Here is a 27,962-nt window from a genome sequence, read left to right on the forward strand (position 1 = left end):
TTGATCATGAGAAGGAAAAGATATAACAGGTAACATGAAAGATTAATCAAGGGAACAATAAGAATGATCATGAGAAGGGAAAGACAAACAAGGTAAGGTCAAAGAGAAAGTGACATGGGAATGAATGATGGGAGAAGCGTAGGTGGAGAAGAGTATATCCAGGGATGTGGAAATGAGTGAGCATGATGACGTCCTTCCTATAGGTTGGTAAATTCATAACAATTTTGTTTGCATAAAGTTTAGATATGTTTTACATAATACACATGTATTATGTAAATTCTATTCATGGTAATGTTTGCATAATGTTTTGACAATACATATGTATTATTCAAATATTGAGGTTGTGAGAAGGAAAAGAAAGAGGAGTAAACAATGGAGTAAACAATGAACAGATTGAAACAGGAGAGAAAAAAAAAATAGAACCACAACCCCTATATTTGAATAATACACATGTTTTATGTAAATATTATGCAAACATTACCGTAAATATAATTTACATTACATGTGCAATATGTAAAATATATCTAAACTTTATGCAAATAAAAGCCTTAAAATAGGCTTTATTGAATTTTAAATTTGCATATGATTTACGTAGTACACATGTATTATGCAAATTATATTTACGGTAATGTTTGCATAATGTTTGCATAATACATGTGTACTATTCAAATATAGAGGTTGTGAACTGAACTGAACTGACAACACTGATAATGAGAAAGTGAAGTAAAAAGAAGCAAGAAAAATAAGAGTAAATAACAGATTGAGAAACATGAGAATGAAACAAGAGGAACAGAAATAGAGAAAAAATGAGATAAACAGAGAGGAAGAACCATGACAGGAATAAACCAGTCAAGGCAGATCATCAGATGAGAACAAACAAAAAGGTGAAAGAGACTGAGGAGACAGATAGGAAACACAACCTCAATATTTGAATAATACATATGTGTTATTAAAACATTATGCAAACATTACCGTAAATAGAATTTACATAATACATGTGCATTATGTAAAACATATCTAAACTTTATGCAAACAAAATGTATAAAATCAACATTATTGAATACATTTTTTGCATATGTTTTACATAGTACACATGTATTATGGAAATCCAATATACGGTAATGTTTGCATAATATTTACATAAGTACATGTGTCTTATTTAAATATAGAGGTTGTGAAAAAAGGTACAGACGAAACATTGATAGCCAGGCATAGCCCACAGCGACGAGGGAAGCAGGTGAGGTTTCATGAATGTATGCACGCCCCCAAAATAGAGCCATATGTGATAGGGAATTGAAGAAATAACCAAAGTCCAGTATGAGATGTTGAAGTGATTCTATGCAAGTTTGAGGATTGCTTTAAACAAGTTGTTGATATGAGAACCAAAACATGTGTCATAATAATGATGGATTTGCATGAGTGGTCAAGAAATGCGCGTAGCCTGAGAGACAATGCGAATATCATATGGGTCATTGTTTGTATTGTATGCAGGAATGACGCAATCCAGAAATCCTGAAAAGAGAGGAGGTGAGATGCCAGAGGATGACAAGTCCCTACAGTCTAGATTTGACTGGGGCCCATAACCTGTTAAACTGTAGGGAAAGTGGACACATAGGGCTCTATAGTGATAGCAACTAGAGAAATTACAGAAAAGAGAAACAACAATGATGAGTACACTAGCACGTGACATAGGAATGGAGGAGACTACTTCCAACAATTAGGTTGTGTTCCACTTCCAGCATAGTTCAGGGTATGTTCAGGCGTAATAGTTCAGTCTATTCAGTGTTCAGGCCTCTCACGGTGGGCAAGCACGTGTCAACTGACCAAATGGGTTTTAATGTCAACTGTTGAACAACTGCAGTGTCAACTGATGGCGCATCACGCTTGGGTCGGGCGTGACAAACTGTTGGCAGCCGTCGGCCTCCCGGCTGTGTGACGCAAGTGTGACCTAAGCCCCATTTATCAGTTGACAAATCAGTTGACATTAAAACAGTTTTGGTCAGTTGACACATGGTTGCCCGCCGTGTCTAAAGCTTATTCTTGATTGACATCATCATCTTACCAATTACCCCGGCCCTCTAGTTCATGTGCACGAGATTTCAGAAAGCCAAAAGGAGTACAGGGTGATGTAAATACAGTATTGCCTTTTTTGTTTCATATTGACCACTGATGTCGATGACCCTTGATTAGGCTTTTATGGGCATTGTAGATCAGATTTTTACTATTCCCTTAAACACTTAAATCTTTACACACATTTATCTCGAATATTATTTCTATTTCTTTCATTGCCGGGAATTTAGGGCATCATAAGCCACCAATTCACCTCCGAGTCAGTGATCAACAGGACTCGGACTTAACTTTGTTATTCAGGCCCGGGTGAGTGGATTATTGAGTGCAGGGCCCTGCGACGGAAGTTGCCGGAGCCCAACATCCAGCCGAGCGGTGCGGAACGGAGCTTCAACAACCTCTTTCTTTCTTTCACCTCATTGCGCGTCTCACCCACCTGTCGACGCGCAGCGACTACTAGCCGTACTAGATATTTTCATTACCGCCCATTTTCTCTTTCCCTCAGCCCCACACGGCACCATGACATACTCCCTATACAACCTCAACCTGCCAGAGAACGCGAGCGGAAGACCGAGCTCATCCACGTCGGGCCCATCCTTACCCTCGCCACCTCGCACGCAAGTCACGCTACCAACGCTCAGCACACTCTCCAGTCAAGACATCCACACGGCGCGGATCATCACGCAATCCAACCACAACTCTCAACCCCCTATCCCATCTCGTCTCAACCCAAATCCCAACCATCCACCACAACAAGCAGGCTCGTCCACATCCGGTCTGTCCAGAACAGCCCCGACATCAGGAAGTAATATGGAAACGGCGGCGACTCCAACACCGCCTGTTCCAACCATCGGGCCAACCCCCGCAGCAGCCATCCCCCAAATACCAGCACCACCCAGTGCCCCCCCCCTACCGCTACCGCATACCCTCTACGCATCACCCGAACCCAAGTCACCATCCCCTCTGCCATCACCAGAAGCATCTCCATCCAAAACCAAGTTCGCCCCAATAGTACCCGGGCACAAAGCTGATCCATTGCAACTTCGTGAGTACCATTCCTTACAATGGCAGCAGGCCAACTATTTACATGGCGGCAGGCCTCACACGTTGGCGGCAGGCCTCCACGCGGCATCGAGCCCATCGGCAGCCTCTATCTTTAGCTGAGGCTACAAAACGACACGAACACGGTCCAGTGATAGGTCACATATCACAAGTGTTGGACTCACGTCTGGCTGAAGGCCACATCCTTTTGTCTGAGCTGCTGGCTATGAACCTCGAGCCTTTATCGATTTATTTCGCATCACGTACACGGAATAGTACTGATACATGATTACAGCCATTCCCCCGAAATATATGTCTGCCATTCACAAATTGGATTATGTGTCTTACTCTGCCATAACGTTGGCGTCGCGGATGAAAGTTTCGTTCGAAGTTCCAACCGATTCACATGTAGTGACGGAGCTCTCAGCCCTCCTTTCTAAGCAGACTGATAGATCCGACGATCGTAGCATAAACATGCAGGACTGGTACAGTGTAGCTTCCGCCGTCGAAAGAGAGATGCGTAAGATTCATGGCGATGACAGAGCTAATGCCCTCAGTAAACATCACATGGTAGTCCTGGGCTTAGCCACCCGCTGGGGCTGGCCAGTCGCCGTCGACTACGACATTGAGCAAAGAGAACTAGCATACCTAGACAAGTCACATGACTACTCGACCATCGATCACACTTCCGTCGCAGCCATTTTCAACAAACACTCGATGCAGGCCTATCGGGGCACACAACCGACACCCCACGCACAGAAACGACGTGTGACAGAGGAACCGGCCGCAAACCCATCTAAAAAGCACAGAGGTGGCAATTGCTTTCGATGCGGCAGTGCCGGACACTTACCAGCATCCTGCTCTGCACTCACAACGTCAGCTGGAAAACCGGCAGCAGCCCTTGCCACCAACGCAAAGAGTGGACAGGCTTTGCAGGCCCAAAATGGTAGCCAATATTGCTTCTCGTTCGCATCCCGAGGATCCTGTAAATTCGGCACAGCCTGCTCTTTCGAACACTCCTGCAGTCTCTGCTGGAGCACCTCACATGGAGCAGCAAACTGTCGAGTCAAAGCCTGACCCTCGGATCATGCACTGCCCCATTAACCATGTCAAAACTCGTTCTCTCCTGTACAAATTTGGAATTCTCCACCAATGGTCTCATATCATAGATGGCCTTCAACATGGCTTCGACATCGGCATCTCTGGCCAACCGACGAACACGTTAATTTTCCCTAATCATAATTCATCTAAACTAGACCCTGATTTCATATCTAATTATATCGAAGGCGAGGTCAAAGCCGGACGCTACTCGACCGCCTTCTCTCCAGCTGATCTAGAGAGCATCATTGGTCCATTTCGAACATCACCAATTGGTCTGGTTCCCAAACCAGGCTCTACCAAACTGCGGATGATTCAGGATCTTTCATATCCTCGCAACGATCCGCACACCCCATCGGTCAACTCGCTGATCGACGCGAGCCAATTTCCGACCGCTTGGGGCTCCTTCGTCAACACGTCACAAATGATCCTTTCCTTACCTCAAGGCTGCGAGCTTGCATCCTTCGACATTTCCTCCGCCTATCGCCTCACTCCTATCCTCCCAGCTCAACAAAACTGGACATGTGTAGCCTGGAACGACAAAGTTTGGGTAGACCACGCCGTTATGTTCGGCATGGCCTCTAGCGCAGGCGTCTTTGGCGCTGTAGCTGACATGCTTGTCGCATTGTATAACGCTGCTGGTTTTGGACCCATCAGCAAATGGGTTGATGACTTCCTTGTAGCGCGCTTACCAGGGCAGTCCTGGACCGAAGAGGAATTCATAGGTTTGACAGCCGATTTGGGAGTTCCTTGGAACGAAGCAAAACTGCGTAAATTTGCCAAGGTGCAGAGATACATAGGCTTCGACTGGTGGGTAGATGAGAAAGCAGTCGGCTTCCCGACAGAGAAATTGAGCAAAACGCTAGCTTTACTGGACACCTGGCTTATAGATGGAGCCCGTTTCTCGGGCAAAGAAGCTGCAGCGCTACACGGAAAGTTAGTCCATGTTAGCACAATCTACCCACTACTACGTCCTTTCTTACCACCTATAGCCTCCTTTGCAGGAAGGTTTTCCTCACAACGAGCACGCCTGTTCCCCACTCGTTCTGTCACACGATCTTTGCGTCGTTTTGTATCATTACTCCCACTCTTACCAACAGTTCTCCCGCTCCGCAAGCCTCTCCCACGCGACGTGAACTGGTGGGGGGATGCAAGTACATCCTTTGGCGTAGGTGTGGTAGTTGGCTCTCATTGGGCAGCTTGGCGCTGGGCACCAGGTGTGAAAGTCGGCCCACGCCAATCTCGAGACATTGGATGGGCCGAAGCGGTAGCAGTAGAGCTAGGATTGAGAATGGTAGTCAAGTTAGGGCTCAACCTCCCAGGCGCCCTGCTAGTTCGGTCCGACAACGATGGGGTAGTAACCGTGGTCAACAAGGGCCGCTCTCGAAACGCTGCTACAAACACTATTCTGCAACATATTTACACTATTTTAGCCGAAAATGGCATGGATTTACATGCAAGCTATGTCAGTACACACGAGAACATCTCGGATGCCTTATCTCGAGGCGATGTCGAGCATTTCCTGAAGAGCTGCAGCTCACCGATGTCACATTTAACCATAACTCTGCCACCTCATCTCTCTCCTTTGCTCCGTCCACTATAGTTTGCTTCCCGGTCTCCACGATGTCATCCCCAGCTCTCTCGTCCAGCACTTCCTTACTAGAGCTCAGACCATCACCGCTTCGACCCAATTGCCCAGCCAAGCAGAGGTTATTCCTCTGGACCGGAATCAACACACCTCCACCATCCATTATCAACGACCCGGTACTACTTTTTCTAGCTAATGCTGCGTCTCAAGCATCGCTGGCCAATGCTGCCTCGTATGGAGCTGGTCTCCGCAAGTACCATATTTTTTGTGATATTTTCTCCATTCCTGAGAGTGCACGCCTCCCTGCACCATTTCACGTTCTTCACTCCTTCGCCTTATGGGCAGCATCTGACCCAGAGTCATTGGACCCGAACCTTGCTTCCCTTCGTCATTTCGAACCGGTAGGGGTTAGCACAGTCCGAAAGTACCTCTCAGCCATTAGAGCTTGGCATATAGCTCAAGGTTGGCCAGAACCTCTCAACCCATCGGAGAACAACCGCATAGACTGGTCACTGAGAGGTCTAGGACGCATAGTACCAGCACGAAAACGCCCGCTTCGACCACCGATCACAATTCACATGCTTCGCACCATACGTGCGGCTCTCATCTTATCTGACCCTTTCGATGCGTGCATCTGGGCGATGGCCACCTGTGCCTTCTGGGGCCTCATGCGCTTCGGGGAAGTCTCCTCACCCACATCACACAAGTTCAATGGTGCCTTACACCTGAAACGAAGCGACGCAGCGTTGTCAACAGATCTGAATGGTGCGAGATATGCTCGTCTCGATCTACCATCAGCCAAAACGGCCAAACCAGGCGAAACACAATCTGTTTTCATAGCAGAGCAAGAACCCGATCTCTGTGCCCTCCAGGCCTTAGCCAATCTCGCTGCAGTGGTTCCAGCTGCCAAAGAAGACCCCCTATTCTCATGGCAAGATAAACACGCAAAGATTCGGCCCATGGCGAAGCAGGCAGCTTTGAAACGCATCAACGGCATCCTTTCCTCAGTAGGGCTGGGAACCACCTTCGGTCACTCATTTCGCATAGGTGCAGCCTCGTTTTTCCTAGCAAGAAAGGTCGATCCGGAAATCGTCCGTTTAGCTGGGAGGTGGAAATCCCTCGCATATGAAACATACATTCGCAGCTTCGAGCTAGTTGTCAACCAGCACACAGGCAACCTAGCTACATCGGATCTCCATTAAAGTGGTTGGGCTGGCGTCGAAGATCGCCGCAGTTTGGTGTATGGGTAAGCGGCTTCTCTTTCTGTGGTCCGGTCCGCTAACGCGGCCTTACCAGCCCAACCTCTCAGTCGCACACATTGCGGAGTACGAGCATAGACAAAGCTGGATTGAGTGCAGGGCCCTGCGACGGAAGTTGCCGGAGCCCAACGTCCAGCCGAGCGGTGCGGAACGGAGCTTCAACAACCTCTTTCTTTCTTTCACCTCATTGCGCGTCTCACCCACCTGTTGACGCGCAGCGACTACTAGCCGTACTAGATATTTTCATTACCCACCCACCGCTCCCTTGTATCTCGTTATCATAGTCTCAGTTAATGTTTTTCTCCTTACTTGTCCATCAATGATCATGAAGTCCTCCCAATGGCGAGCACAAAGCCCAGATTAGAACCCGCCCACCCAGCGGCTTCTCTTTCTGTGGTCCAGTCCGCTAACGCGGCCTTACCAGCCCAACCTCTCAGTCGCACACATTGCGGAGTACGAGCATAGACGAAGCTGGACTACCGTCAATCCACTTTTTCCTTGTTACTTGCAGCAGTATAGTTATCGCTCTTATGACACGGTCAACATCTCGAGATTCGACAATGGTTCAGAGGGATGAACATCTAACGCCGAGGAAGTCTGTTAACATTCCGATGAGGTCAAATTCGCGCAAACCTATTCAATCTAATGTAATCCCATTCATAATTTCGAGGACTCATTTTTCAGACAATTTTATCATTACCGGTACCACAAGCAATTTTCTTATTAATTGTCGACTATGAATTTGATATCTCGTATTATGAAAACTTATCTATTCGAGCCCAAAAATTCATGAGTATAGACTTGCCCTACAGCAACTTCAACTCAGCCAGCCCGTCCTCGTCTAGGGCACAGAAACGTATTATATGAATGTTAAGGTAGAAAAAAACGGTTGCTACTGAAGTCAACGCAAAAATGCAAGCGAATCGTGCCAAAATGAAAATGAAAGAAAAAAAAGAAAACAGCGGCGCGAAAAGGTGACGCAAGAATGAAAGGAACATAAATGATGAAATTGACCTCAATACGTCAAACGATTCATTCCTCCGACCACCGAACCCATCATGTCCTTGACATCACGGAATCTGTGAACACCACATCGTTCGCTCTCGATATGCTGGCACAAGGCACTCAAAGTACTGAACCTTGTACGGCACGTGTTCAAAGGGCATAGATAAAACTTGTCCTGGTGACGCGGGCTCCCAAGATGCTGGTTAAGGATTGGAAGGGTGTTATAAGTATGGTGACACAAATAACACTCAAAGGCGTATCCGTTCCAAGCGGCCTTTGTTGCATAATACGTCGAGTTACTTTGAGAGCCAGATCCAGTGATCATACGAGATGGGTCGGTGATGATGTTGTTTCGATCGTACTCGCGGACTTTCTGGTCAACATAAGTGCGATCAATGCCAGAGACGCATTTGCCGCCTTCGAGGTGAAGGATCATGGCAGAAACGCTGACGAATGTCCTATCACAACCCTTGCCACGACATTTGACGTTACGAGGTCGGTGAATGGAAGAATTGAGATGCTGGGAGACGAACAGTCATCAATATGAAGATGTATGCGGGTCGTGGATATACTTACTGCTTGAAGGTTGCTTGCTGCCTGAAACAAATGGTCGCAAGGTGCACAGTAAAAGTGTACAGAAGATTGGCGGTAATGCTCTCGGCGACCATAATCATTCGCGAAGAATCGGTTGCATTGTCGACACCAGGAATGTCCCGATTCATCATGATCCTCTAGTTCTTCATCATCATCAAAATGCTCGTTGCAGGGTTGACAATAAGAGTGATATGGGCTTTCAACCCAATGATCCTGCAAATCACTCCAGTCGGAAAAGTCGATGTCACATTCATCGCAGATGTTGTGAGATGCCGAATTGTTCACATGTTGGTTGAAGGCAGGCCAGGTACGAAAGTAGCGGTCGCAACGGCCACAGAAAGACATTGTATGGCTGGATGGAAAGAGAGATGAAAACAAGAATGTAACCTGGCGAGCAAGACGCGCCGCAGGACAAGGAGCGAGTCAAGGGAAGAAATGAGACACCCACCTTTTATTTATTAAATCAGGCTAGCACGCATTTGAAACATGCCGTCAGAATTTGGGTTTGGTGGCAAGACAAATCGCGGTCCGTGCACCGTGCGTGATCGAGGTGACCATCCTCAATTAACATCAAGGTTAACAAGGCCAACTAAATATAACATGGGTGGAGGGGGCCGCCGATAGTCGATCCAGGGACCGGATGTTCCGAAGGAGGCGATAAGTTTCCAGGGGACCAGCCTTCACAAGGTTCACATATCGACTTGGTGGAAATTCGTAAATTCTGGAGTACCGACGACCAGAAAAGTAAGGGCTGGACGGCAGAGAAGATGACCTGTATTCTTTAGCATTAGTAATGATGATGTTGAAAGACTTGTCGTGAAGGTGCCAATGAGAATACAGTTATCTGCGGTTGATTTGAATGGTTTGATAAAACAGCGAATTCAGTTTCGCAATGGCGGAGGACGGCATGGATGACAAACAGCTTTTCAAGCAAACGAATCCCTTGATGAGTTCATGGTAAATCCAATGACTTGGGCCAAAGAGTAGAAAAGTAGAGTAGAACTCGATATCAAACCAAAACAATGATCATACAAAAGTGATGTCCTCAACCCTCCCACCATCTGCCAATCTTAATGCCACAATTTGAGTACTCAAACTCGAATATCCATTTCCAACAAACCCAGCAGCCCTCCTAGCTAGTTCAACATCCATAGCAACACCAAAATCATTCTCGCCCCGAGTTTTCACGCTCTGTGCATCACTACTTTGTAGCACGCGATTCATTGGACCACCAGGCCAATGACTCTTTCGGGCCCAAGCGCCATTCATAAGGGTTGTCCGTAGTTTGTAGAACTGTAAGTAAACCAATGGATGGTCAATGGCGCCGTCGTGTAGAATATAGAGTGTTCGTGCTTCGGGGTGGAGTTGGGCCTGAATGTTCACTGCGGAGAGGATACGGCGTAAAGAAGGATAGCAGTGCATCATTATCGAGGTGCTATTGGAAGTATCTAGAGGCGGACCAAGAACAGACGGCTGCAATTGGGGCAGCGTTGCCCAAGTCGTAAAACCGACAGGATTTTCCTTGGATAAATGTTCGCAATGACTTTCAAAATCACCTGCACCACATGATGAATTTTCTACGGAGGTTGGACACGACACGGATAGAGATACATACCCCTTCGAAGGTGAAGAGCAATATAGCTTTCTCCAGCAGTGGAGTTTGAAATCGCACGGAGGTTGAGTTCGGTTTGGGCACGATGGGTGATTTTAAGAATAGATTCCGACCATTCGAAATGATTCTGAAGATACGCATGAAATGCGGGCCATACAGGCCGTACCCCAGGACTGGCTAAAAAACTAAAAGTTTCAAGAATCAGCGCTTCATAACCAAACGGAATTGGAGAATACGCACTTCCAGTTGAAGATCCAATCGTGCACAAGTACACACGGTTGGTCTCCATTCAAGATATCTATAGCGTATTGCCATTGCTCTTCATATGGGACTTTTCCGAGTGTGACGTGTTGTATTTCATTCCCCGTGCAATACTTTTCGAAGAATTTCATGTTGATACTATCCTTGGTGACTCCAGGAAGGAATGCGCTCAGAGGGACATAAGACTTCTCCCCTCTGGGTCGCCATACAAATGGATGGTATGCATAAGTACGTGATGTGGCGATAGCAAGATTATGGTATAGTAGAATATCTTGAACCTGTTACGTGAATACGACATTTGTAGTGGTGTACACAGTACTTACTTGGTTATTGAACCCAGCTCCTCTTAACTGTTTGAATGCTACAAACCTCGGTTTTCCTGACTGCAGCTGAAGGGAAGCCGTTTCTCGAGAATTGTGGAATTCTTGAGCCCTGAGTGTGTCGTAGAATGCGTATGGCGGTCGAGCGTTCAGATAACAGTAAATCGAGAAAAGAGTCACAGGTAGCAAGATTAACAAAAGTCGGAAGAGTGACTTTTTAGATAACATAGCAGCCGGAAATCATAGTTTAAACAAGAGGATCAGAAATGAATACTGAGTTTGCTCGCAGGGACACAGCCGAGCATTTGAGTACGGCTTAAGTCGAAACTCCGCAATTCAAAATTCAAAATACGCCATCGGCTTATATATACATGTCGTCGCACGATCAAAAGTTCTATCGTTTGGAATTAGACGACGAAGTTCAATGTTAGTACATAGTTGATGGTGCTACCATTTTGTGGAGTCAATGCAACATAATATGTCAGAAATCGCCTCTCCTTACACGCAACCCTCAGCGTCTCCGCAACACCTGGTAAATTCAAATTCGTTAGTTGATGGAAACTTTATTCAAAGTTCAATGTATGTATCGTGGATCCCTTGGAGTCCTAAAATGCTCAGCAAACTGTATAGACCGGGCAGACTAATCACAACAAATCTCCCAAAGTTGCATTAAATAGACATATTAATCACCACATTGATATGTCAATCATGTCAAGTTTGATGCTGAATTTGACATAAGTATACGGTTGCCCATCATTTATAAACTTGTCTGACAGCACGTCGTCCTTCGAAATTCGAGTACTTTGCTTTGATCTTCTATGAGAAAAACGAATTCGAAGAAATGGTTGGAAGATAAATCATAAGTAACCAGGGTAATTATCAGCCAGCTTAGCTGTCGAACTGTTTCGATTGACACGACCGGCAGGTGCGCCTTGTGATGTTGCAGGATCGTAGCACATGGACAATGTCTAGTCATTCAAACCTAATCCAGATTAGTGCGCGCAGTCGAAAGTGAAGTTAACGATCATTTCCGCCTTTCTGTTGAGAAACACGGTCTTCGTGAATATTAGCATGCGAATCCCTCGCCCTGAAGGTGCCAATGGACTTAAAAGAGATCAATGGATCGCCTGGCTCGTATATTTCGAAGGATAGTTACCGTGCATGATTGGTAATATTCCTTATCAACTCATGAGCCTGGGATTGAGGAAGATGAGTTCTGAAAACTACGATCGGAAATCCGATCTACCGAACACTCACAGTCGCATTAATGGGTTATTGGTATATTTTACTATCACGCCGGCGCCCAGTTTCAATCGTGACTTCCAGCGCATCAAGTATCCAAGTTCTTCCAGTTAATGACATGTCAAAAGTCAAATGAGTCACCATCTGAATCGTTTCTCCGTCCGAGTTATAGATATTTTTCCGACATCGCTCTACCTGACAATCGTGTTTCAAGTGCGCGAGAGGTCATGTCGACAAACCTGAAGGGTTTGAAATCCAAAATTTAAGTCATATTGAAGTGAATGTCAGATGCACTGGTAGGATTTTGACACCTTTTGTAGGTCATCTCGAAGCGCTTCTTGTCCAAAACAGAATTCGTGCTACACGAAATTAGGGATTAGAATCACACTGAAGAAAAAATGTATGAATAAGGAAGGTAAAGAGTACAACACCGATGCGATCATCTGCGCCACACTGTTTGCAATTACAAGCGAAGGTCTCCCAACGTTCTTAGAACCCAGCTGGATTTTCAAATTTGATCGGTGGATGGAAGATTTACTTCGGACTTGCAGGCCCCAGGTTGTCCGAACTACTTCGTGCTCGTTGGACCAGGGAAGAAACGGTGCACTTCCAGTGGCGATCGGTAAAAATGATCGTTATTTTTTCCTTGACCTTGTCACTCTACAAATAAAATCAGCAACACTGTAGATTATACGCTCAGATGTGAACAGAAGAATACACAAAGTATACCTCCCCTACTGAAAGGGGCGAATGATTTCCAAAATTTCGACGACGGTGACTTGGACTTGAATGCACAGTATAACGTCTTGAACGGACCTGACAACGAGAGCGAGGAAAGTCAGGAGAGGAGGTCATGCGCTTTGTCCGGGGAGGACCGCTGCAATATCTCCGAGCTATCTCCGCACCTCGATATGGCTCAACGGTTAGAATCACCCTTGGCTAGAAGTGATTTGAGTATCTCTGCCGGGAAAAGTCAATCATACCGCCGATAGGCCAAGATATTCGAGGAGTGGAGTTGACGCAGCTACGCGTTTGCCCTTGCTCATAAGAATAGGTCAATCATATTCGCCCGTTGTAGAAGTTCCAATGCCCCGTGTTCTACGAGATCCAAGAATTTTTATGTCATGAAAAACCACGCATTATCAAAAGTGAGAAAGAGATATGATTGTCCATGTCAAGAACATACTAGTCATATAGTTTATCTTCTTCAGTTGTTTCATGCAAGCCGACGTCAAGCCCAGGCCATCCTAGCGACCATGTGGCGTTACATCGGGTATGCATCACAAAGGTAGTTCGAAGAAGCAATCTAGAGGGCCCGAAGAGGGTAACAAAGAGAGACTATAGAGATTGTCTTTTTCGCTACCCGAATCTGGGTCCATAAATTAGCGGGCGATAATCGACGAGCTTCGGCGACAATGCAATACACAACATACGAATAATGCCCACGTGTATAATAAATTAACCCAAAGTTCAGAGAGATAATTTGTACGCCGTTCGACGTCTGGTCTACAGTGCGCGGACGCGATGGATCCGGGGAGCTATCACCGACTCGAACGCACTGGTACGCAATCGCCGCGAATGAGAAAGAAAGAGTTGGGGGTGATAATTGGTCTTCCGATTGCTTCTCATCATTCTTCAAGGATTCCATCGCCAAGGAGAGCGCATTTTACGAAATCGAAATCATATCAGATTTGTATAACCGTCTTCTTCCCTCGTTCCATTTCTTGAGGTATTCTCGCGCACGTTCTTCAAACACCTCGCATCCATCAAATAAATCCTTCGGCAACTTATCTTTCCTCTGGTCCCAAGGTTTCACATCAATACTCTCGCAACGATCCAAACACACCAATATCATCCCAAAGCTATACGCATCGGCTAACAGTGGATCCTGACACTCGCCTCTCAGAATCTCTGGAGCCGAGAATGGACGAGTTCCAGGGTGAATTTGTTCAATCCGGACAGGATATGATTCAGGAGTAGAATGCATTTGTCGTTTGTCGAGGAACGCGAATGGATCGACGGGTTCATCGTCCGGTGATTTGAAGATAGAATCCGCGGACACAGAACGGCCAAAGTCGAGGAGTTTGATAGTGTCCACTTCGTACGTCACCTGTATATTCAACAGGGAGATGTCGCCATGACTGAGTCGATATGAATGCAAATGAGTTAACCCGTCTAAGAGTTGATTGTGATAATCAATCTTCTTCTCCCTCGTCATCGGCGGACGCGCAATAATAACATCATATAGCGTCCGACCGTCCACATATTCCAGAACCATCCCGACGTTCTCCAATGAGCCTAAAAACGCGCATATATTCCTATGACGCTCAGTCATAGTATATACTCTGAGCTCAGCGAGGAACTGAACAGTGACGTCCGAGGCATTCGACTGCATTTCGCCATTGACTTCGAGTTGGATGACATCCGGCTTCTTTACTATGCATTTAAATAGCTCCGACGCTGATCCGTGGGCGATGGGCCTAAGGCTAGCCGTAGGGTTGGGTGGCGCGGAGTACGCAGTGGGAGTAGGAAAAGAGAAGATGGAAGTTGGATGCCGGGGGGGATTGTAGATAGGCGATGGAGGAGGCGATGGCTCCCTCACGGAGGCTGCATGATGGACCTGATCAACGCCATGTTGGTAATCGTATATTGATGGTTCTACGGTCGTGTCTTTAGAGGTCAAGGAAGGGGAGGCGAATGCACTCGGTAGAGGTTCCTGTTCCTCGTCCATCTCAACTGTAGAGACATGTTACCCAACCGATATAACGCGTTGCAACAAGATACGGAAAACGCACCCATCCACCAGTTTTTTTTGGATGTCAACGTCACCCTCTTAATTTGGATAGACTTGGTTTGAGGGGTCGGCTTCACTATTGTAGGAGTCATGTCGAGGGGAGAGGGGGAGTGGGGGATTGGATGGCCAAAGTTGAGATAGTTTGGATGCATGGTCAGTGGAGATGGAGGTTAGCTGGGGAAAAGAAGCGTGGCGCGGATCGCGTCTTATCAGGCTTGCCCTTATCAGCAACTCAGTTCTCCATCCAAGTCATCGAATTTAAACGCGGCACAGCAAACGTCATAACAAACATCGTCACAAAACAACTATCTACAGTGCTAGGCTAAATGGGTGTAAGCGAGCGACAACATAGTACTATGTCAAAAACAATAGAAAACCCATAGCGCATGAGCGAAGGGGGAAAAAGTCCCCTTGGCATCTAAAAGTCCGTAATTCTAGGTTAGAAGGCCCGGAATCAAAAGAAGATGGAGAAAGTTAAAAGAATAGATAAAATACATGATTAAGAATGGTGCAGTGTTCTGTAAGTCCGGATTGCACGAGTCAAAATGGCACAAAAACATTTCGATGCACAACGAGAGATACGTGAAAAAAATCCATGCGGAGAAGTGTTACCAGCCGATAATCAGGCCACCTAAGGCGGTTGCAAAAGCACACAATGTCATTTTTGAGAGTGACAAAGAGCTGGCACCTGGTAGGCCACCATTATCACGCGAGTCCGAATTGTCACTCGGAGGTTGTTGAATTAACGATGAAGGCAAATCACCCTGAGGTTGAGGTTCCTGTGGCCCCAGTTGACCAGAACCGATCATCACTGGTTGGCCGATAGATGGAACGCCGTTCACAACGACGAAGACAAACGCGGGTCCAGGGGCGAAGAGACGGGGGTTAGGCGGCATCTGGCGGACGTGGAGTGTAGCAGTGTTATTGCTGTACCCAGTGTACGAGCTTTCAAGCTGCAAGTAACGTTGGCCCATATTCTGGTGACATACATCAGTAAGCCACAAAGCTCATGCTGAAGATGCAGACGAACCATAGCGTGAGTTGAAAACCCTGTACGGAGGATGACTACACGAGCTTCCTTGACATTGTTGATGTCACCAAAGAGATCATCCGAGTCCAGTTGAATATCAAAGGTAGGTCCACCATAGGAAAGTTGGGGAATAAGGCCCTCGGGTTCAGGTCTTCTCTCGTTGTAATATGAAGGGTAGAACAGTTCTGTCCGATATTCCGTAGGGTACGTGACATCCGGACCAACGATATAATCCGCGTTAGGGTTAGATCCCGAAATCATCACAGAACCTAAGGGAAACGCAGTGAGCACAAATCGACATGTTCAGAATCAATAGCCAACATACCATCAGGTAGAAGAGTAGCTGAAGAGTGGTACATGCGCGGAACAGTGCTAGCCTCCATGCCATCTCGAGAAAATTTCTGACCAGACGGTGCATTGGGGTCATACATGATAGGCAACAACACTGGACCATCTGCATACGATTGTCCAATGGCCCAAGAATCATTACCGTATCCCGCTGTTCCTAGAAAGAGGAGGTCGACCATTGATGATGTATCTGAAAAAGGAAGGAACACCGGTACATACCCATTTTGGCTCCATTGACACCGAAGACTTTGCCATCTGGAAGTAAGATGAAGTTGAGCATCGATCTCCCTTCGGGAAGTGGGTCATCGGAAGTATATGAACCCGAGACGTCGGGAGTTAAAGTAACACACGAGGCCGATGCGGCATATGTGGGTATTATAAAGCTAGACGATGTCCACCTGCAAATTATAGGACAGTGGGTTAGAAGACATCCATCCATACAAGCGCAATCAACCCACCTTTCTGGCTGGATATTCGAACCTCCACAAAATAGAATAGTAGCGGTGTAGTTATTAGCAGGTGTAAGGGGAAGCATAGTAGTACCAGCACTAGCGGGGTATACTCGGACAGCATCAGGAATATTATCCAATGGTATCTCCTTGTGACTTGTGTAATTTAAAAGGACTGTCGCCCAATTTGACTGCACAAGCAAAAGCCCCGATGGGAGCAACCAGGTCAGAGGAAAGAGGTTGGCCGGAAGGGTCGTCGCCAGAATGCGTGACCTTATAGGCTCTCCTCGTGGAGGAAAGAATTCATATGTAGGGTTATCTTGGAATTCGGCATTTACATAACCACCAAATTGACACCCGCCAAGCTGCAAAATCAATTCTGAGCGTCAAAACACTTTGGAAGGGCACTTGACTGACAATGATCATTGTGCCATCTTCTAGGGTTTCACTGTCAAGGAACGAACGATCAGATCGCGTAGATTGCTTTCCAGAAGGGGCTTACAGCGTGGGGTACCACCTCTGTCCTACTTGATGTGGAGAAAGATTCCAATCACATGTTCCGTCATCGCAAGGGTCCAGCAACCTGCAGCATCAGATGTCAGAAATCGATCCTTGGACCGCGGCGCGCCTTCAGCACGCTTTAGACAATAACAGTAACATACCGAATTCTGTTGACGCAACTATCAGTACATACACCAATGACCCGTAAAAAAGTCAACTCACGATTGTCGTCCATCCGCGTCACCAAACGCATTGTTTCCATCTTGCGAGGCAGCAACCCCACCATAAGTGACTGCCTGGTTTCCCCCAACATTCATCCATGTTCCATTGCCAAGAACATTTCCACCCTAAATTCGAACACTATGAGGCATAGTCTATAAATACCGCGCGAAACTTACAGCACAGAACGAATTCGTCACCACATCCATCGGCCGTTGATTATTTGAAGCCAGACTCCATTCTGTCATATGGAAAGGATATGTTGGCTGGGTCGCTGAACGAAAGTGAAAGGATACACACCGGAAGCCCAGGCAGGGTGACCCGCGATTTGAGCCGGGTTGTTCTCTGCTTTATCAACGAAGTAAACTGTCTCGGGAGTACCAACAAAAAGCTAGATGGATGGCGATGAGTAGGCGAAGGATACATGACAATCGTTTAAGTTAAACATACCTGTTGGGCGCTGACCAGACTGTCACCTATGATCTCAAAGGCACCGATGGTTCCTTTCCGGGACGGTTGGCCTGGGGCGGGAATAGTGAGCTGGGCGCCTGCGGAGCCAGCAACACTAGCGGAGATGGCAAGAGTCGCTAGAGGATGCAGGAGGGCCCACATGAGGAACGGAAGAAGAGAAAGGAAGAGAATAATAGGTGGGGAGAAAAAGCGGAGGAGAGAGGCGAGGGAAAAAATAGAGTCGGGTTAAAAGGAGCGGACGAGCGCCAGGTAGCCGAAGAACCAATATATAGTTACCAGCGGCCAACAGCTTTCTGCAGCCCTAGAAGAAATCAGATCCGGGGACCCCTGCCAAGCCAATCCCGCTCACGGCCTCATTTGAGCATCATCTGATCATTCCAAATTGAAATAACACTCGGATGGGCCTGGCAACTTTCAAAACCAAAGGCATTCAAGAGCGGGTGAAAACAGGACCAATCATGACAAGCTGGAACTACATCACAGCGCAAAGGTCGAGGCCGCAGTCAAAAGCAAAAAGTAACCTTTGTTCACTTGTGAATCGTTGTGATTCCATCACTCACGTGTGCCATCTGCGGGCCGTCACTGCCAGGTCACTGCAAGTGATTGCCACTGATCATCGAACATATATTACGCGGCGTAAGATCCCCTGATGTTCTGGGCCATGTTATCGTGATGATATCATGCCCTCCACCAGCCTCCACCCCTGCAGTGTTCATGGGTATGGCAATAAAGGTATGTAACTGTAGAGAGCAAGTATATAAGTTCGTGTGGTGTTTCATTGGTTTCAAAACCTCGTATAGTAGTTCTGACCGCAGACCATACGTCGTGCGGCACCCATGAGTGCTATGCAAGATCTGACTTCAGCCTCATTCACTCAGCCTGTGTGATACAAAGTAGCCCCTCATGACATTTCAATAGACGGAACCGATTTTTCATATGTAATTGACACTGCCGAAAACTTGATTGAACTCCTAGTAGACTCAAGAGCCTCATGTTTGATAGCATGAATGTAGATGACGACCTGACTAGTCACTAGTGTGTGAAAAATGTCAAAATTTTCAATTGCAATAAAATTTTTGGATTGTTGAACGGAGGGTATTTCGTGGACAGCTTCACTGACCCGATGACGGCCGGCCAAGAATGACCGCACCATATGCATACACGTCCATTCAAACAATCTATCATTTGATGATCATTTGATGGTTCAATAATAGACCAACCGAATAAGTGCTGATCTAAATATAAATATGCCAACCATTTCAAGTAGTACATAACCCATGAAGGGCCATTTTATAACTTCAGTATGGGGTTGACCGTTGCTTGACATTTTGATATCACAAAAAAATACATACAACAGAGACACGGTGCGCGAGGAACACTGAATAGAAGTAGGATCATATCAGCGCTCATTGGCCTCAGGCTCGGGTTGTCATGTAGCAGCACTCCGCAAGCCATCGGAGAATACCGCGACTAACAATGCACAAAGGTACCGATCGCGCGATCGCGCTCGTTATTCGCCCGAAAGCCAAGATCCGAAGAGATAAATGAACGAAGGGACTTCGAGTCTAGAGAAAAAAGGTGGTAGATCGCAAGGTTCGGGAGGCTCCGAGATGGGAGGCTGCCGAAGGCTGAACACATAAAGGACAAATTAGAGGAAAATCGGGTCATTACAAATCCCGCATCGGAAGCTGGAAGCGAAATAGCGATATGAACTTGAGAAAATCAGCTATCAATTGAGGTGGCCTCATTGGAGTTTCCACAGCTTTGGCCTATTAGATGGGACGTTTCTAGACGCGTCTTTAACTCCCGCTACTTAAACTTTTAGAAGCCTCGTCGTGAATCTGTCAGTCTCTCTCCAACTCGAGCACCGAAATCGCATCTAACAGCTGAATGCAAACATCACGGACCCACTCTTTAAGATTCCACAACTTGAAACCCACTAGATATAGAGTTCGAGATGGGGCGAGATTTGCAACTCGGAAGCCATAGCTTCGTGCATCCATTCAAACGTCAAGCTACTTGATTTGCTACAATACTTAATAATACTTTGAATGTAGAGAATAGTTGATTACGTAGGTTGAATTTGGGGTATATAAACGAAACGGTATAGTGAACAACATCACTTGTAACTATTATCTGAGGAGCGCTTGCTCAGGAAGTTTGATGTCTCGCAATTTCAGCTTGTTTCTATGGGCCTCTTCTTGCTTCAATCTCTTCTTCAACTCCTGTTGAGTCTCGTCACGATATCGCCAATCCCCTACCAGACCAGTATTAAATTCCCGCCGGGTATTGAATGCGAGAAGTAAAGCGATGCTAAGCCACTCTGGGAGGGCGTGAAGGATATAAAAAACGGCCTTATCTGAGCGGCTGTTGAGCGATCCGCGTGCTGTCGATTGCAGAGAATCGGTGGTGTTGCCCATCACTGTAAGGCGATAGACGGCAATAACACACTAAGGGGGACCTTTGTTAGCAAACACGACTTTCTCCCAAAGATCTCAAACTAACCATCATAGTGCCGATACTGTAGACAAGAATGCAACCTCGTTTGTTGATCCTTGGTAAGTAGAGATAGCCCCAAATCGTTGCGCCGATGATGCACAGCAAAAGGCCGAGAGCAAGTCCAGAACTTGCAAACCTAAATACCCGTCAACTCTGGTTCGGTGTTGTACAAGCACGTTCGAATTCTCACCGTAAAGACATGGCAGTTTGAGCGCTGTATTTACCCTCGACAATATTTTCGAAATTTCCTGCCGCAGTACCTCCCAAGATCGTGGCGACTATCAAAGCATACAACAGAGATACCGTGCCTATCCGTATCCAACGCCTGGTCCGAGGATGATCAGGCGTTCCTTCAGGAGGCATTCCAGGGAACTTCTTATGCTTCAGAGATTCTTCCGCGTCATTTAATTTGGCACTGGATATCCAGAATCGGTAACGCGACCCAGCTTCAGCCGATTGGACGTAGGTATCAGAACCATAAGTTGGCGTTGTTAAGAGTGTGCGGATGATGTTGCTTAGATCCGACGCAATGCCGATATAGCCAAGGGCTATGTCGGATTGAATGAATGATGTGAGACCCAAAGAAAAGCGCTTTGATTCGTTGGCGGCTTGTGAAGCACGCAGCGCAAAAGTCACGATTCTACAATCCAGAGATTCAGTATGAGATACTGGGTTAAACCGATTGTACTGACCTTCCTATTGCAAAGATGCAGGTACCGATAAGGAGGGTCGTTAGACTCTTCCTATTCAGGAACCTGTATATGACCAGTGGTAGGAGACAGCCGTAGGCAACAGCGAATACTATGGAAGGTGCTAGATCTTCCCGGTACGGGACTCCACCAATAGCAGAAGGAAAAGTCATCGTGATTTTTTTTTTTTTTTTTTTTTTTTTAAGTCATTTTATTGTCCACGAGGCTGGACCTCATGTCGGACATTTCGTATCTACATTGTATGAGGTGAACCCTAGGACCCTTTGTCCTAATCTCCTGCAGCCCACCCTTGATCTAACGGGGGCGCGCCCCGAGCGCTCGCTCCCTCAACGTCAGTCAGGCACGGAAACGCCTTTTAGGGTGCCACTGCCCTCCTACATTGCCAATCCCAACCTCATCTTCCTTTCCTCGAGTTTGCATACGATCGGCCTGGCTCAGGGTACAGGTACCTCCCCTGAGCGGTCTCGCTCTTACCCTTAAGGAAGGGTCGTTGCCTGTGGCCTGATGGGTGAACGAAAAGTGAAACGGCTTGCGTAATTTAGTTTTGCTGTCTTCGCTTGCGTTTGTGTGTGTCTTGGTAACTTTGTTGAGAGGTTAGGATTCTGAATCGTCCCATCGATTGTTTGAAGCGCTTTGTTGCATCTAGGTAGTCAATGAGGCTTCTGATACCTTTTTCTGATTTGAAAAGTCGTTCTAGGTTGAATGCATTCACTCTTCCTGCTTGTCTTTTCATGACATCTCTCTCGTAGTTGTATGCTGGACAGTCGAGTATAAAGTGGTTCAACGTTTCTGGTATCCTGCGTCCCGTGTCCTCCAGGCATTTGTCACAGTAGTCGTTCTCCCGTTTTTTGATCTTCCTAAGGTAGGTGTTGATGGGCAAGTGATTGCTCCTGACCTGTGTAAGAATACTCCCTTGTGCCCTTGATAGGTATTCTCTCCACTTCTTGAAGCGCTCGTAGGGGTATGCGGCATCTATCCCGTTCATCCTTTCAAATCTCGGTGACTTCTCCCATTCTTCGCTTTCCCTCTTCTTCATTTCTTCATTCTTCGCCTGTTTGATAGCTGCCTTGCTGTGTGGTAGCTGTGTGTGACATTTCGCCGGTAGGTGCTTTTTCTCACTTGACGTTCCATCGGCTGCTTCTTTTGCCGCTTTGTCCACCTCTTCGTTTCCTTCTACCCCCGAGTGCGCTGAGATCCATTCCAGTTTTATCTCGACTGTTCCGTGGTTCATGGCTCTAGTACAGTCCCTTCTGTAGGCGTCCAGTATATGTTGCCCTGTCCCTCCTTTGCTGGTATTCAGTGCGTGTATGACCGATTGGTTGTCAATGTAATGAGTGACTTTAGCTGGATTGGTCGGGGTTCCTTTCAGACTGGCTAGTTCCTTGATGAGGTGGGTGGCTAGGAGTGCTCCTATCGCTTCTGCGTCGTAGGTGGTGTGATGCTCCGCATCGCCCAAGTGATATCGTATGGTTTTACGTGGCTCCACTCTCCCGTCTTCGTATATCACTGCTGCTGCTCCTATTTTCCCGTTTTGCCCTGATCCGTCAGAGTATACCCTGTAGCTTGGTGTTTGAAGGTTGTGCGGCCTGTTGGCCTTTTCATTACTGATTGATTCCTCTCTTGACTTCGCTATGTATTTTTGGAATGGGAGGGGGTCTGCGGTAGTAAAGGCTGGTGGACGGATCTTTTCTATCTTCCTCGGGTCTAGATTGAATCGATGTAAGAGTCGGTATAGATTTGTCTGATGCCGCTTAGCTCGTTGTGTGTGGGCTTCCTTAGCTATTCGAGCCACTGGGTTGTTTGCCGGGAGAGTACATATTCTTAGCGTGTTTCTGAAGCACGTTGCTTCGAGTAGATGATGGCAGGGAGGGAGTCCCGCATGGGCGTTTAGGATGTCGTTGGGTGTTGTGCTTAACGCTCCTGTGATTGCCAAAGCGGCTATCCTCTGGATCTTCGTGAATTTCTTCAACGCTTTGACTGAACCTGTGCGGCGCTTTCCCCCGTCTTTCATGTAGGGTGGTTCATACCAGACATCCAGTGCGTAGGTCATTTTTGGGACAGCTACCCCCATGAAGAGTTGCCTCATTAATTTCTGGCTTATACCGATTGCCGGTCTTGCTAGACGTTTGAAGAGTAGTGCCCACTTTGTTGCCTTAGCCACCGATTTTTCCAGCTGTTCGTTCCACTTCAGCTTGCTATCGATGAAAACTCCTAGGTATTTGTACGTTTGGACTTCCTCGACTAATTGGTTCCGTAGTTTGAGCTGTGGCCGTTCTATCCTGGATCTCGCTTTTTCCGTTTGGGCATTCCTAACTTCCGTTGGTGAGAAGTGTGTGACTGCTAGCTTGTCCAGCGCAAATCTCGAGTTGTGAGCAGTGCTCCAGTCGAAACCTCCTCCTTCCCTTTCCATCATTTCCTGGAGCTTCCTCGTAGACCGTTCAAAGTTGGGTGCGACGGTGAGTAGGTATGCATCATCGACGTAGCCTGCAGCCCCTTCCTCTGGTGAGCAGGGTATTTCTAGTAGGTCGGCGTTATAAGTGATGTACAGGAGCATTGAGAGGGGGTCTCCTTGTCCTATTCCATTGTCGATCCTTATTGGTTCCGAATAAAAGTCGTCGAATTGCAGTCTTGTCTGACGGTCTCGTAACATAGAGCGGATAAATTCCACGTATTTTGTTGCCACCCTCCTTTTCTTCAAATTGTGAATAAGTCGGTCGGTAACTGCGTTTGGAAAGGCTCCCTCAACGTCAAGGTAGAGTACCGATGCTACTAAACCCTTCCTCCAGGCTTCTTTTATCCTTGCTACTAGGTGGTGGACTGCGTCTGATGTCGTCCTACAAGGGCGTCCTCCGTAATGTGTCCTCGGGATATCGTTGTGCTTTTCCATTACATATGAAACCTCTTCAGTGACTATTGCGGTCAGTAGCTTGGCCATGGTGCTTAGTAGTGCAATTGGTCTGTATGCCTTTGGTGTCTCGTATGAGGGTTTGCCGGGTTTGCGCAGTACTACCGTGGTGAATGTTTTCCAGCCTGAGTAGTGATGTCCGAGGTTTAATGAGGCCGTGAAGATACTGGCAAGCGTCGGAGCTAATAGATCCGCTGCTTGTTGGAGTACTACGTTTGGGATACCATCCGGTCCTGGAGCTTTGTATGCTGATAGTCTGGCTATGTTGGCTGTGACTTGGTTGATTGAGACTTCGCTTCTGACTAGATGGGGTTCGGGGTATTCATAGTCTGCTGTGCGCATCAGCTGAGGTCTTTTGGGGAAGAACGATTCACCCAGTATCTTCGCCTTGTCCTCGTTTGTAGTAAATGCTAGCGTGGTGTTGTTTGGACCAGTAGTCCTGAGTGTAGGGATACGTGGGCTCCCTCCGTCTCCTACAGGTTCCGTGAGGTACCTGTTTGCCGTCCACATCTCTCTCTCCGCTGCTTCCTCTAGGAAATCCTCCCAATGCTTCTTTTTCGCTGCGAAGATGGTGTCTGCATAGCTATTCTTGAGCGCACGTAGTTCATTGTGTATAGGGTCGCCCATATTGCACTTAGCTTTTAGAGCTTTTCTGTTCGTCCTATTCAACTCCTTCTTTAGCGCTTCGAGCTCCTTCGTCCACCATCTCTTCATGTATGGGCTGATCTTGGCATCTGGGACAATCTCCTTGATCGTGTCTTGTATGATCCTGGTAAGTTCTTCGGCTGCCTCTTCCAAATCTTCTATCGTTTCCAGCTCCTCCTTATATCCAGCCCACCCTAACTTCTCTTCCAGTGTGCGCCTGAACTTGTCCCAATCTGTCATGCGGAAGTTCTTTCCTGGCGTGGTCTTGATACATGATGCTGGTAACTCGAGGATGGTCATTATGGGAAAGTGATCTGTGTTTGGTGGCCTCCATGATGCGTCTACATCACAGTTTATGATCAGATCCTCCAGATGTCGTGAGATGAACACGTTGTCAGGCCTTGTGTATCGTTTCGTTCTGTGAGTGCAGAGGGTGGGGATGTCCCTTGGGAGTGCCATTAACATATCATGTTCGGCGAGTATTTCGATGAACTTTTCTGCCCTATCCCGGTATTGCCCTATGAAGAGGTCTACGTCCTCCACTCTGTCCCACATGGGATGGTGTCTGTTGAAATCGCCACACCAGATTGTATGTCTATTCTCAGCTCCGTAAAACTCTTGACGATTATTGCGTAGGTAGTTGTTGAGCTTGGTTTGGACGCTATTGCTGTCGCAGGGGTTGTAGACATTGAAGATCGCGACATTGCCTTGTAAGGTTTTGATTTTGGCTGCTGTGATGTCGTTGGTACCGGGGATCTCAATGATTTCCCAATCGTTGGTGTTGATCGTGCTGTTGATCCACATTGCTGATCTGACTTTTCCAATCCCTTCCTTGTTTCGAGATACCGGGTACACTTGTCTGAAGTTTTTGGGTGTGCGTATGTTTCCGTATTTTGTGATGTGCGGCTCCTGTAGACAAATTATGTCCCAGTATTTACCCAAGTTACGATTGATGAGGTCCAGATGCGCTGCTTCTGATCTGTTCATATTGATTTGTAATATCCGTAGCCTCTGTTCGTTTGGTTGTAGATTCATATTCTAGTGGTAGGTTGAGGTTCGCTATGTTGAGTCTGTTGCACGTTGTTGTCGGATATGGGGTGGGGATAATAAGAGAGAGTGTTTTCGGGAGTGCGTGAGTTGTACTCCTGCAATTTCTTCTTGAAGGTGGGGCATCGGGAGCTGTATGCTTCGTGTCCGTCCTCCTTACAGTTGACGCATCTGAGTTTGTCGCTGCTGCATGATCTCGAGTCGTGGCCTGGTTCCCCACACCTTCCGCATGTTGCCTCCCTCGAACAGTCCTTTGCCTGGTGTCCATAGTGTTGGCATTTGGCGCATCTCATGGGTATCCTCTTGTCCTTATCGACACTAATCCGTAAACCGTGGTAGGATATGAATCCCCTTCCTAGTAGCAATGCATTGGTTTCTGAGCCGTCCGCGAACGTCAGGAGCAAGTGTGCATGGGTCTGGCCTGGGTTTCTTTTCTCTGCCGCCTTAACCCACTTCGCCTTGAGCAACATGTTCTTATCCCAGCAGTTCTCCTCCCTCAGTTCATTTACATGTTCCTCATTGTCCGGGTTGAACAGATCGATTGGCATGAATTTGGCTAAGACATTAAACGATCTCGGTGTGAAGTCTACTTCGATGCCTGCATGCTTTCTGAATTCCGCCGAGTTTCCGGGATCCCTTATCCATTCGCCAGATTCCACTGAATTGAGTTCCAGAAGTATTCCGCCATTCCCGAGTTTCCTGACTAGAAAGACATCTATATTCGGAGGCGCATTCGCTTTTCTTAGCGCTTGACGGATCTCATCTCTGATTGATATGTTACTTAGCTTTTGCAGCCTGTGTTCGCCATCAAGATCGAACACAAGCTGCCTGGCCTGCGCTTTTGCTCTCTCAAAGGCTCTGGCTTCGGGGCGGGAGTTTGAGGTGGGATTATTAGGCGTGGTACTTGCTACATTAGAGTACGATGAGGTATCGGGGTGGGGGGAGCTGGCTGTGAGTTAGGCGTTCTGGGTTGATTGTTGGCGGCGGTTTTAGATTCTTTCAGTTCTTTTGTCGCCTCCTCTAGTGCTGTCGTGGCTCTGATTATCGTGTCTTGTAGAGTTGTTTTCATCTCTTCTATGGCTTTGAAGGCCGCTGCATCGCTTCCTTTACCTCCTCGTATCTCTCCTTCCTCTTCCTCAACTTCTTCTCTGCCTAACTCCTGTTGTCTCTCGTTGTATATCGTGGCTTCCAGTATGAATGCTGCTGCTTCGATGCTTTTCTTGATTGCGTCTTTCGAGAGTGTGGTGTCCGAGGCTATTTTGTATAGCACCGGAATGATGTCGTCTGAAGAGAGTCCATCTACATCATGAATGAGCTTCTTGTCTAGTAGGCAGGTCCAAGCCTCGTGCAGCTTCCTGTCATCACTGTCCTCGTCTTCATCATCTGAAATGCTCTCGGCTCCCTGTGGGGGTGCCGTGTCCTCTAGTTTGCGTGTTGAGTCATTCTCTGTGTCTGCGCTAAGCGGTGAGGAGGTGGCTGGAGGTGGCTGCGTGGCATAGCGCTCCGCTGTATCGGGTACTGTTAGAGCTGGTGATGCTGGTGCTGGTTGGCTAGCAATTCTTCTGAGTTGGGGCGTGGCGGTGATCGGGGACGTCCCGTGTTTATCTGGCGGTTTCTTCTGGCCAGTTGTTAGACTCTCAGACCCTTTGGGTTTGCGGCCAGGGAGGAATGCAGTAATAGATCTCTTTCTAACGCTACTACGGGTAGATGCCATGTCTAATAACCTAGAAAGCCGAGCAGAGTGCTGAGCAGTTCCGGGGTCCTTGACTGGTTTGAAAGATTTACGCTCAGTCTCGAAACGCGAAGACTGATACATTTCAATACCTGAAAGATTTACGCTACAAGTACAGACTTAATAGAAGAATTTCGGTTACAAGTATGCTACGTACCTCAGTCTCGAAACGCGAAGACTGAGGTGTTTAAAATACAATCACGCACATAAAATGGCCATGGAACAAATGAGACAAAACGCACAGACGAAAATCTCGACTTCAGCTCCATACAAACCCTAACCCATCGACACGTGTTTGTTACTTCCAACACTCCCCCTCAAACCGTGGCGAGGCCTAACGCAGATGCGAAATGCTTTACCTTTGGAGATGGTAAAGCTTTTGTCAATGTATCCGCAATCATGTCCGCAGTGGGACAATAAACCAGGCGGACTTTTCCTTCTTCGACGATCCATCGAATAAAGTGGTACCGTATGTCGATATGTTTTGTGCGACCATGATACTTATGGTCTTTTGCAAGCGCAATA

General features: G+C 47.1%; 10 protein-coding genes across 10 annotated transcripts; all 10 read right to left on the reverse strand.

Moving 5' to 3' along the window:
* Positions 1 to 2,482: 2,482 nt before the first annotated feature.
* On the reverse strand, positions 2,483 to 3,457 carry AGABI2DRAFT_139759 (hypothetical protein). Its single transcript, XM_006457299.1, has 2 exons — positions 3,165 to 3,457; positions 2,483 to 3,112 (listed from the first exon to the last, which is right to left on the reverse strand). The coding sequence occupies exon 2, from the start codon at positions 3,101 to 3,103 to the stop codon at positions 2,792 to 2,794; it is 312 nt and encodes a 103-aa protein (XP_006457362.1). The 5' UTR covers positions 3,104 to 3,112; positions 3,165 to 3,457; the 3' UTR covers positions 2,483 to 2,791.
* A 4,314-nt stretch (positions 3,458 to 7,771) lies between these two features.
* On the reverse strand, positions 7,772 to 9,049 carry AGABI2DRAFT_229742 (hypothetical protein). Its single transcript, XM_006457300.1, has 2 exons — positions 8,635 to 9,049; positions 7,772 to 8,578 (listed from the first exon to the last, which is right to left on the reverse strand). The coding sequence occupies exons 1-2, from the start codon at positions 8,995 to 8,997 to the stop codon at positions 8,069 to 8,071; spliced, it is 873 nt and encodes a 290-aa protein (XP_006457363.1). The 5' UTR covers positions 8,998 to 9,049; the 3' UTR covers positions 7,772 to 8,068.
* A 550-nt stretch (positions 9,050 to 9,599) lies between these two features.
* On the reverse strand, positions 9,600 to 11,114 carry AGABI2DRAFT_196106 (hypothetical protein). Its single transcript, XM_006457301.1, has 4 exons — positions 10,849 to 11,114; positions 10,505 to 10,803; positions 10,268 to 10,449; positions 9,600 to 10,208 (listed from the first exon to the last, which is right to left on the reverse strand). Exons 1-4 carry the CDS (start codon positions 11,071 to 11,073, stop codon positions 9,679 to 9,681), a joined length of 1,236 nt encoding a protein of 411 aa, XP_006457364.1. The 5' UTR covers positions 11,074 to 11,114; the 3' UTR covers positions 9,600 to 9,678.
* Positions 11,115 to 12,870: 1,756 nt separating this feature from the next.
* Positions 12,871 to 15,031, reverse strand: AGABI2DRAFT_196107 (hypothetical protein). The gene is made up of 3 exons (XM_006457302.1): positions 14,883 to 15,031; positions 13,274 to 14,823; positions 12,871 to 13,185 (listed from the first exon to the last, which is right to left on the reverse strand). Exons 1-2 carry the CDS (start codon positions 14,971 to 14,973, stop codon positions 13,754 to 13,756), a joined length of 1,161 nt encoding a protein of 386 aa, XP_006457365.1. The 5' UTR covers positions 14,974 to 15,031; the 3' UTR covers positions 12,871 to 13,185; positions 13,274 to 13,753.
* A 270-nt stretch (positions 15,032 to 15,301) lies between these two features.
* On the reverse strand, positions 15,302 to 18,111 carry AGABI2DRAFT_196108 (hypothetical protein). Its single transcript, XM_006457303.1, has 12 exons — positions 17,879 to 18,111; positions 17,729 to 17,819; positions 17,608 to 17,669; positions 17,432 to 17,556; positions 17,371 to 17,376; positions 17,211 to 17,291; positions 17,126 to 17,156; positions 16,718 to 17,073; positions 16,479 to 16,657; positions 16,237 to 16,416; positions 15,912 to 16,180; positions 15,302 to 15,858 (listed from the first exon to the last, which is right to left on the reverse strand). Exons 1-12 carry the CDS (start codon positions 18,038 to 18,040, stop codon positions 15,490 to 15,492), a joined length of 1,911 nt encoding a protein of 636 aa, XP_006457366.1. The 5' UTR covers positions 18,041 to 18,111; the 3' UTR covers positions 15,302 to 15,489.
* Positions 18,112 to 19,905: 1,794 nt separating this feature from the next.
* On the reverse strand, positions 19,906 to 21,267 carry AGABI2DRAFT_196109 (hypothetical protein). The gene is made up of 4 exons (XM_006457304.1): positions 21,091 to 21,267; positions 20,589 to 21,038; positions 20,405 to 20,534; positions 19,906 to 20,349 (listed from the first exon to the last, which is right to left on the reverse strand). The coding sequence occupies exons 1-4, from the start codon at positions 21,258 to 21,260 to the stop codon at positions 20,032 to 20,034; spliced, it is 1,068 nt and encodes a 355-aa protein (XP_006457367.1). The 5' UTR covers positions 21,261 to 21,267; the 3' UTR covers positions 19,906 to 20,031.
* A 451-nt stretch (positions 21,268 to 21,718) lies between these two features.
* AGABI2DRAFT_56623 (hypothetical protein) lies at positions 21,719 to 22,012 on the reverse strand (the record flags this gene model as incomplete). The annotated part of the gene is made up of 1 exon (XM_006457305.1): positions 21,719 to 22,012. A coding segment is annotated over one exon (294 nt), but the record flags the coding sequence as incomplete, so codon positions are not given.
* Positions 22,013 to 22,024: 12 nt separating this feature from the next.
* Positions 22,025 to 22,330, reverse strand: AGABI2DRAFT_56522 (hypothetical protein; the record flags this gene model as incomplete). Its single annotated transcript, XM_006457306.1, has 1 exon — positions 22,025 to 22,330. A coding segment is annotated over one exon (306 nt), but the record flags the coding sequence as incomplete, so codon positions are not given.
* Positions 22,331 to 25,501: 3,171 nt separating this feature from the next.
* Positions 25,502 to 25,693, reverse strand: AGABI2DRAFT_79523 (hypothetical protein; the record flags this gene model as incomplete). The annotated part of the gene is made up of 1 exon (XM_006457307.1): positions 25,502 to 25,693. A coding segment is annotated over one exon (192 nt), but the record flags the coding sequence as incomplete, so codon positions are not given.
* Positions 25,694 to 26,612: 919 nt separating this feature from the next.
* Positions 26,613 to 27,521, reverse strand: AGABI2DRAFT_146930 (hypothetical protein; the record flags this gene model as incomplete). Its single annotated transcript, XM_006457308.1, has 1 exon — positions 26,613 to 27,521. One exon carries the CDS (start codon positions 27,519 to 27,521, stop codon positions 26,613 to 26,615), a length of 909 nt encoding a protein of 302 aa, XP_006457371.1.
* Between the last annotated feature and the right edge of the window lie 441 nt (positions 27,522 to 27,962).

Source organism: Agaricus bisporus (genome assembly GCF_000300575.1).
Source record: "Agaricus bisporus var. bisporus H97 unplaced genomic scaffold AGABI2scaffold_16, whole genome shotgun sequence".
Lineage (NCBI taxonomy): Eukaryota > Fungi > Basidiomycota > Agaricomycetes > Agaricales > Agaricaceae > Agaricus > Agaricus bisporus.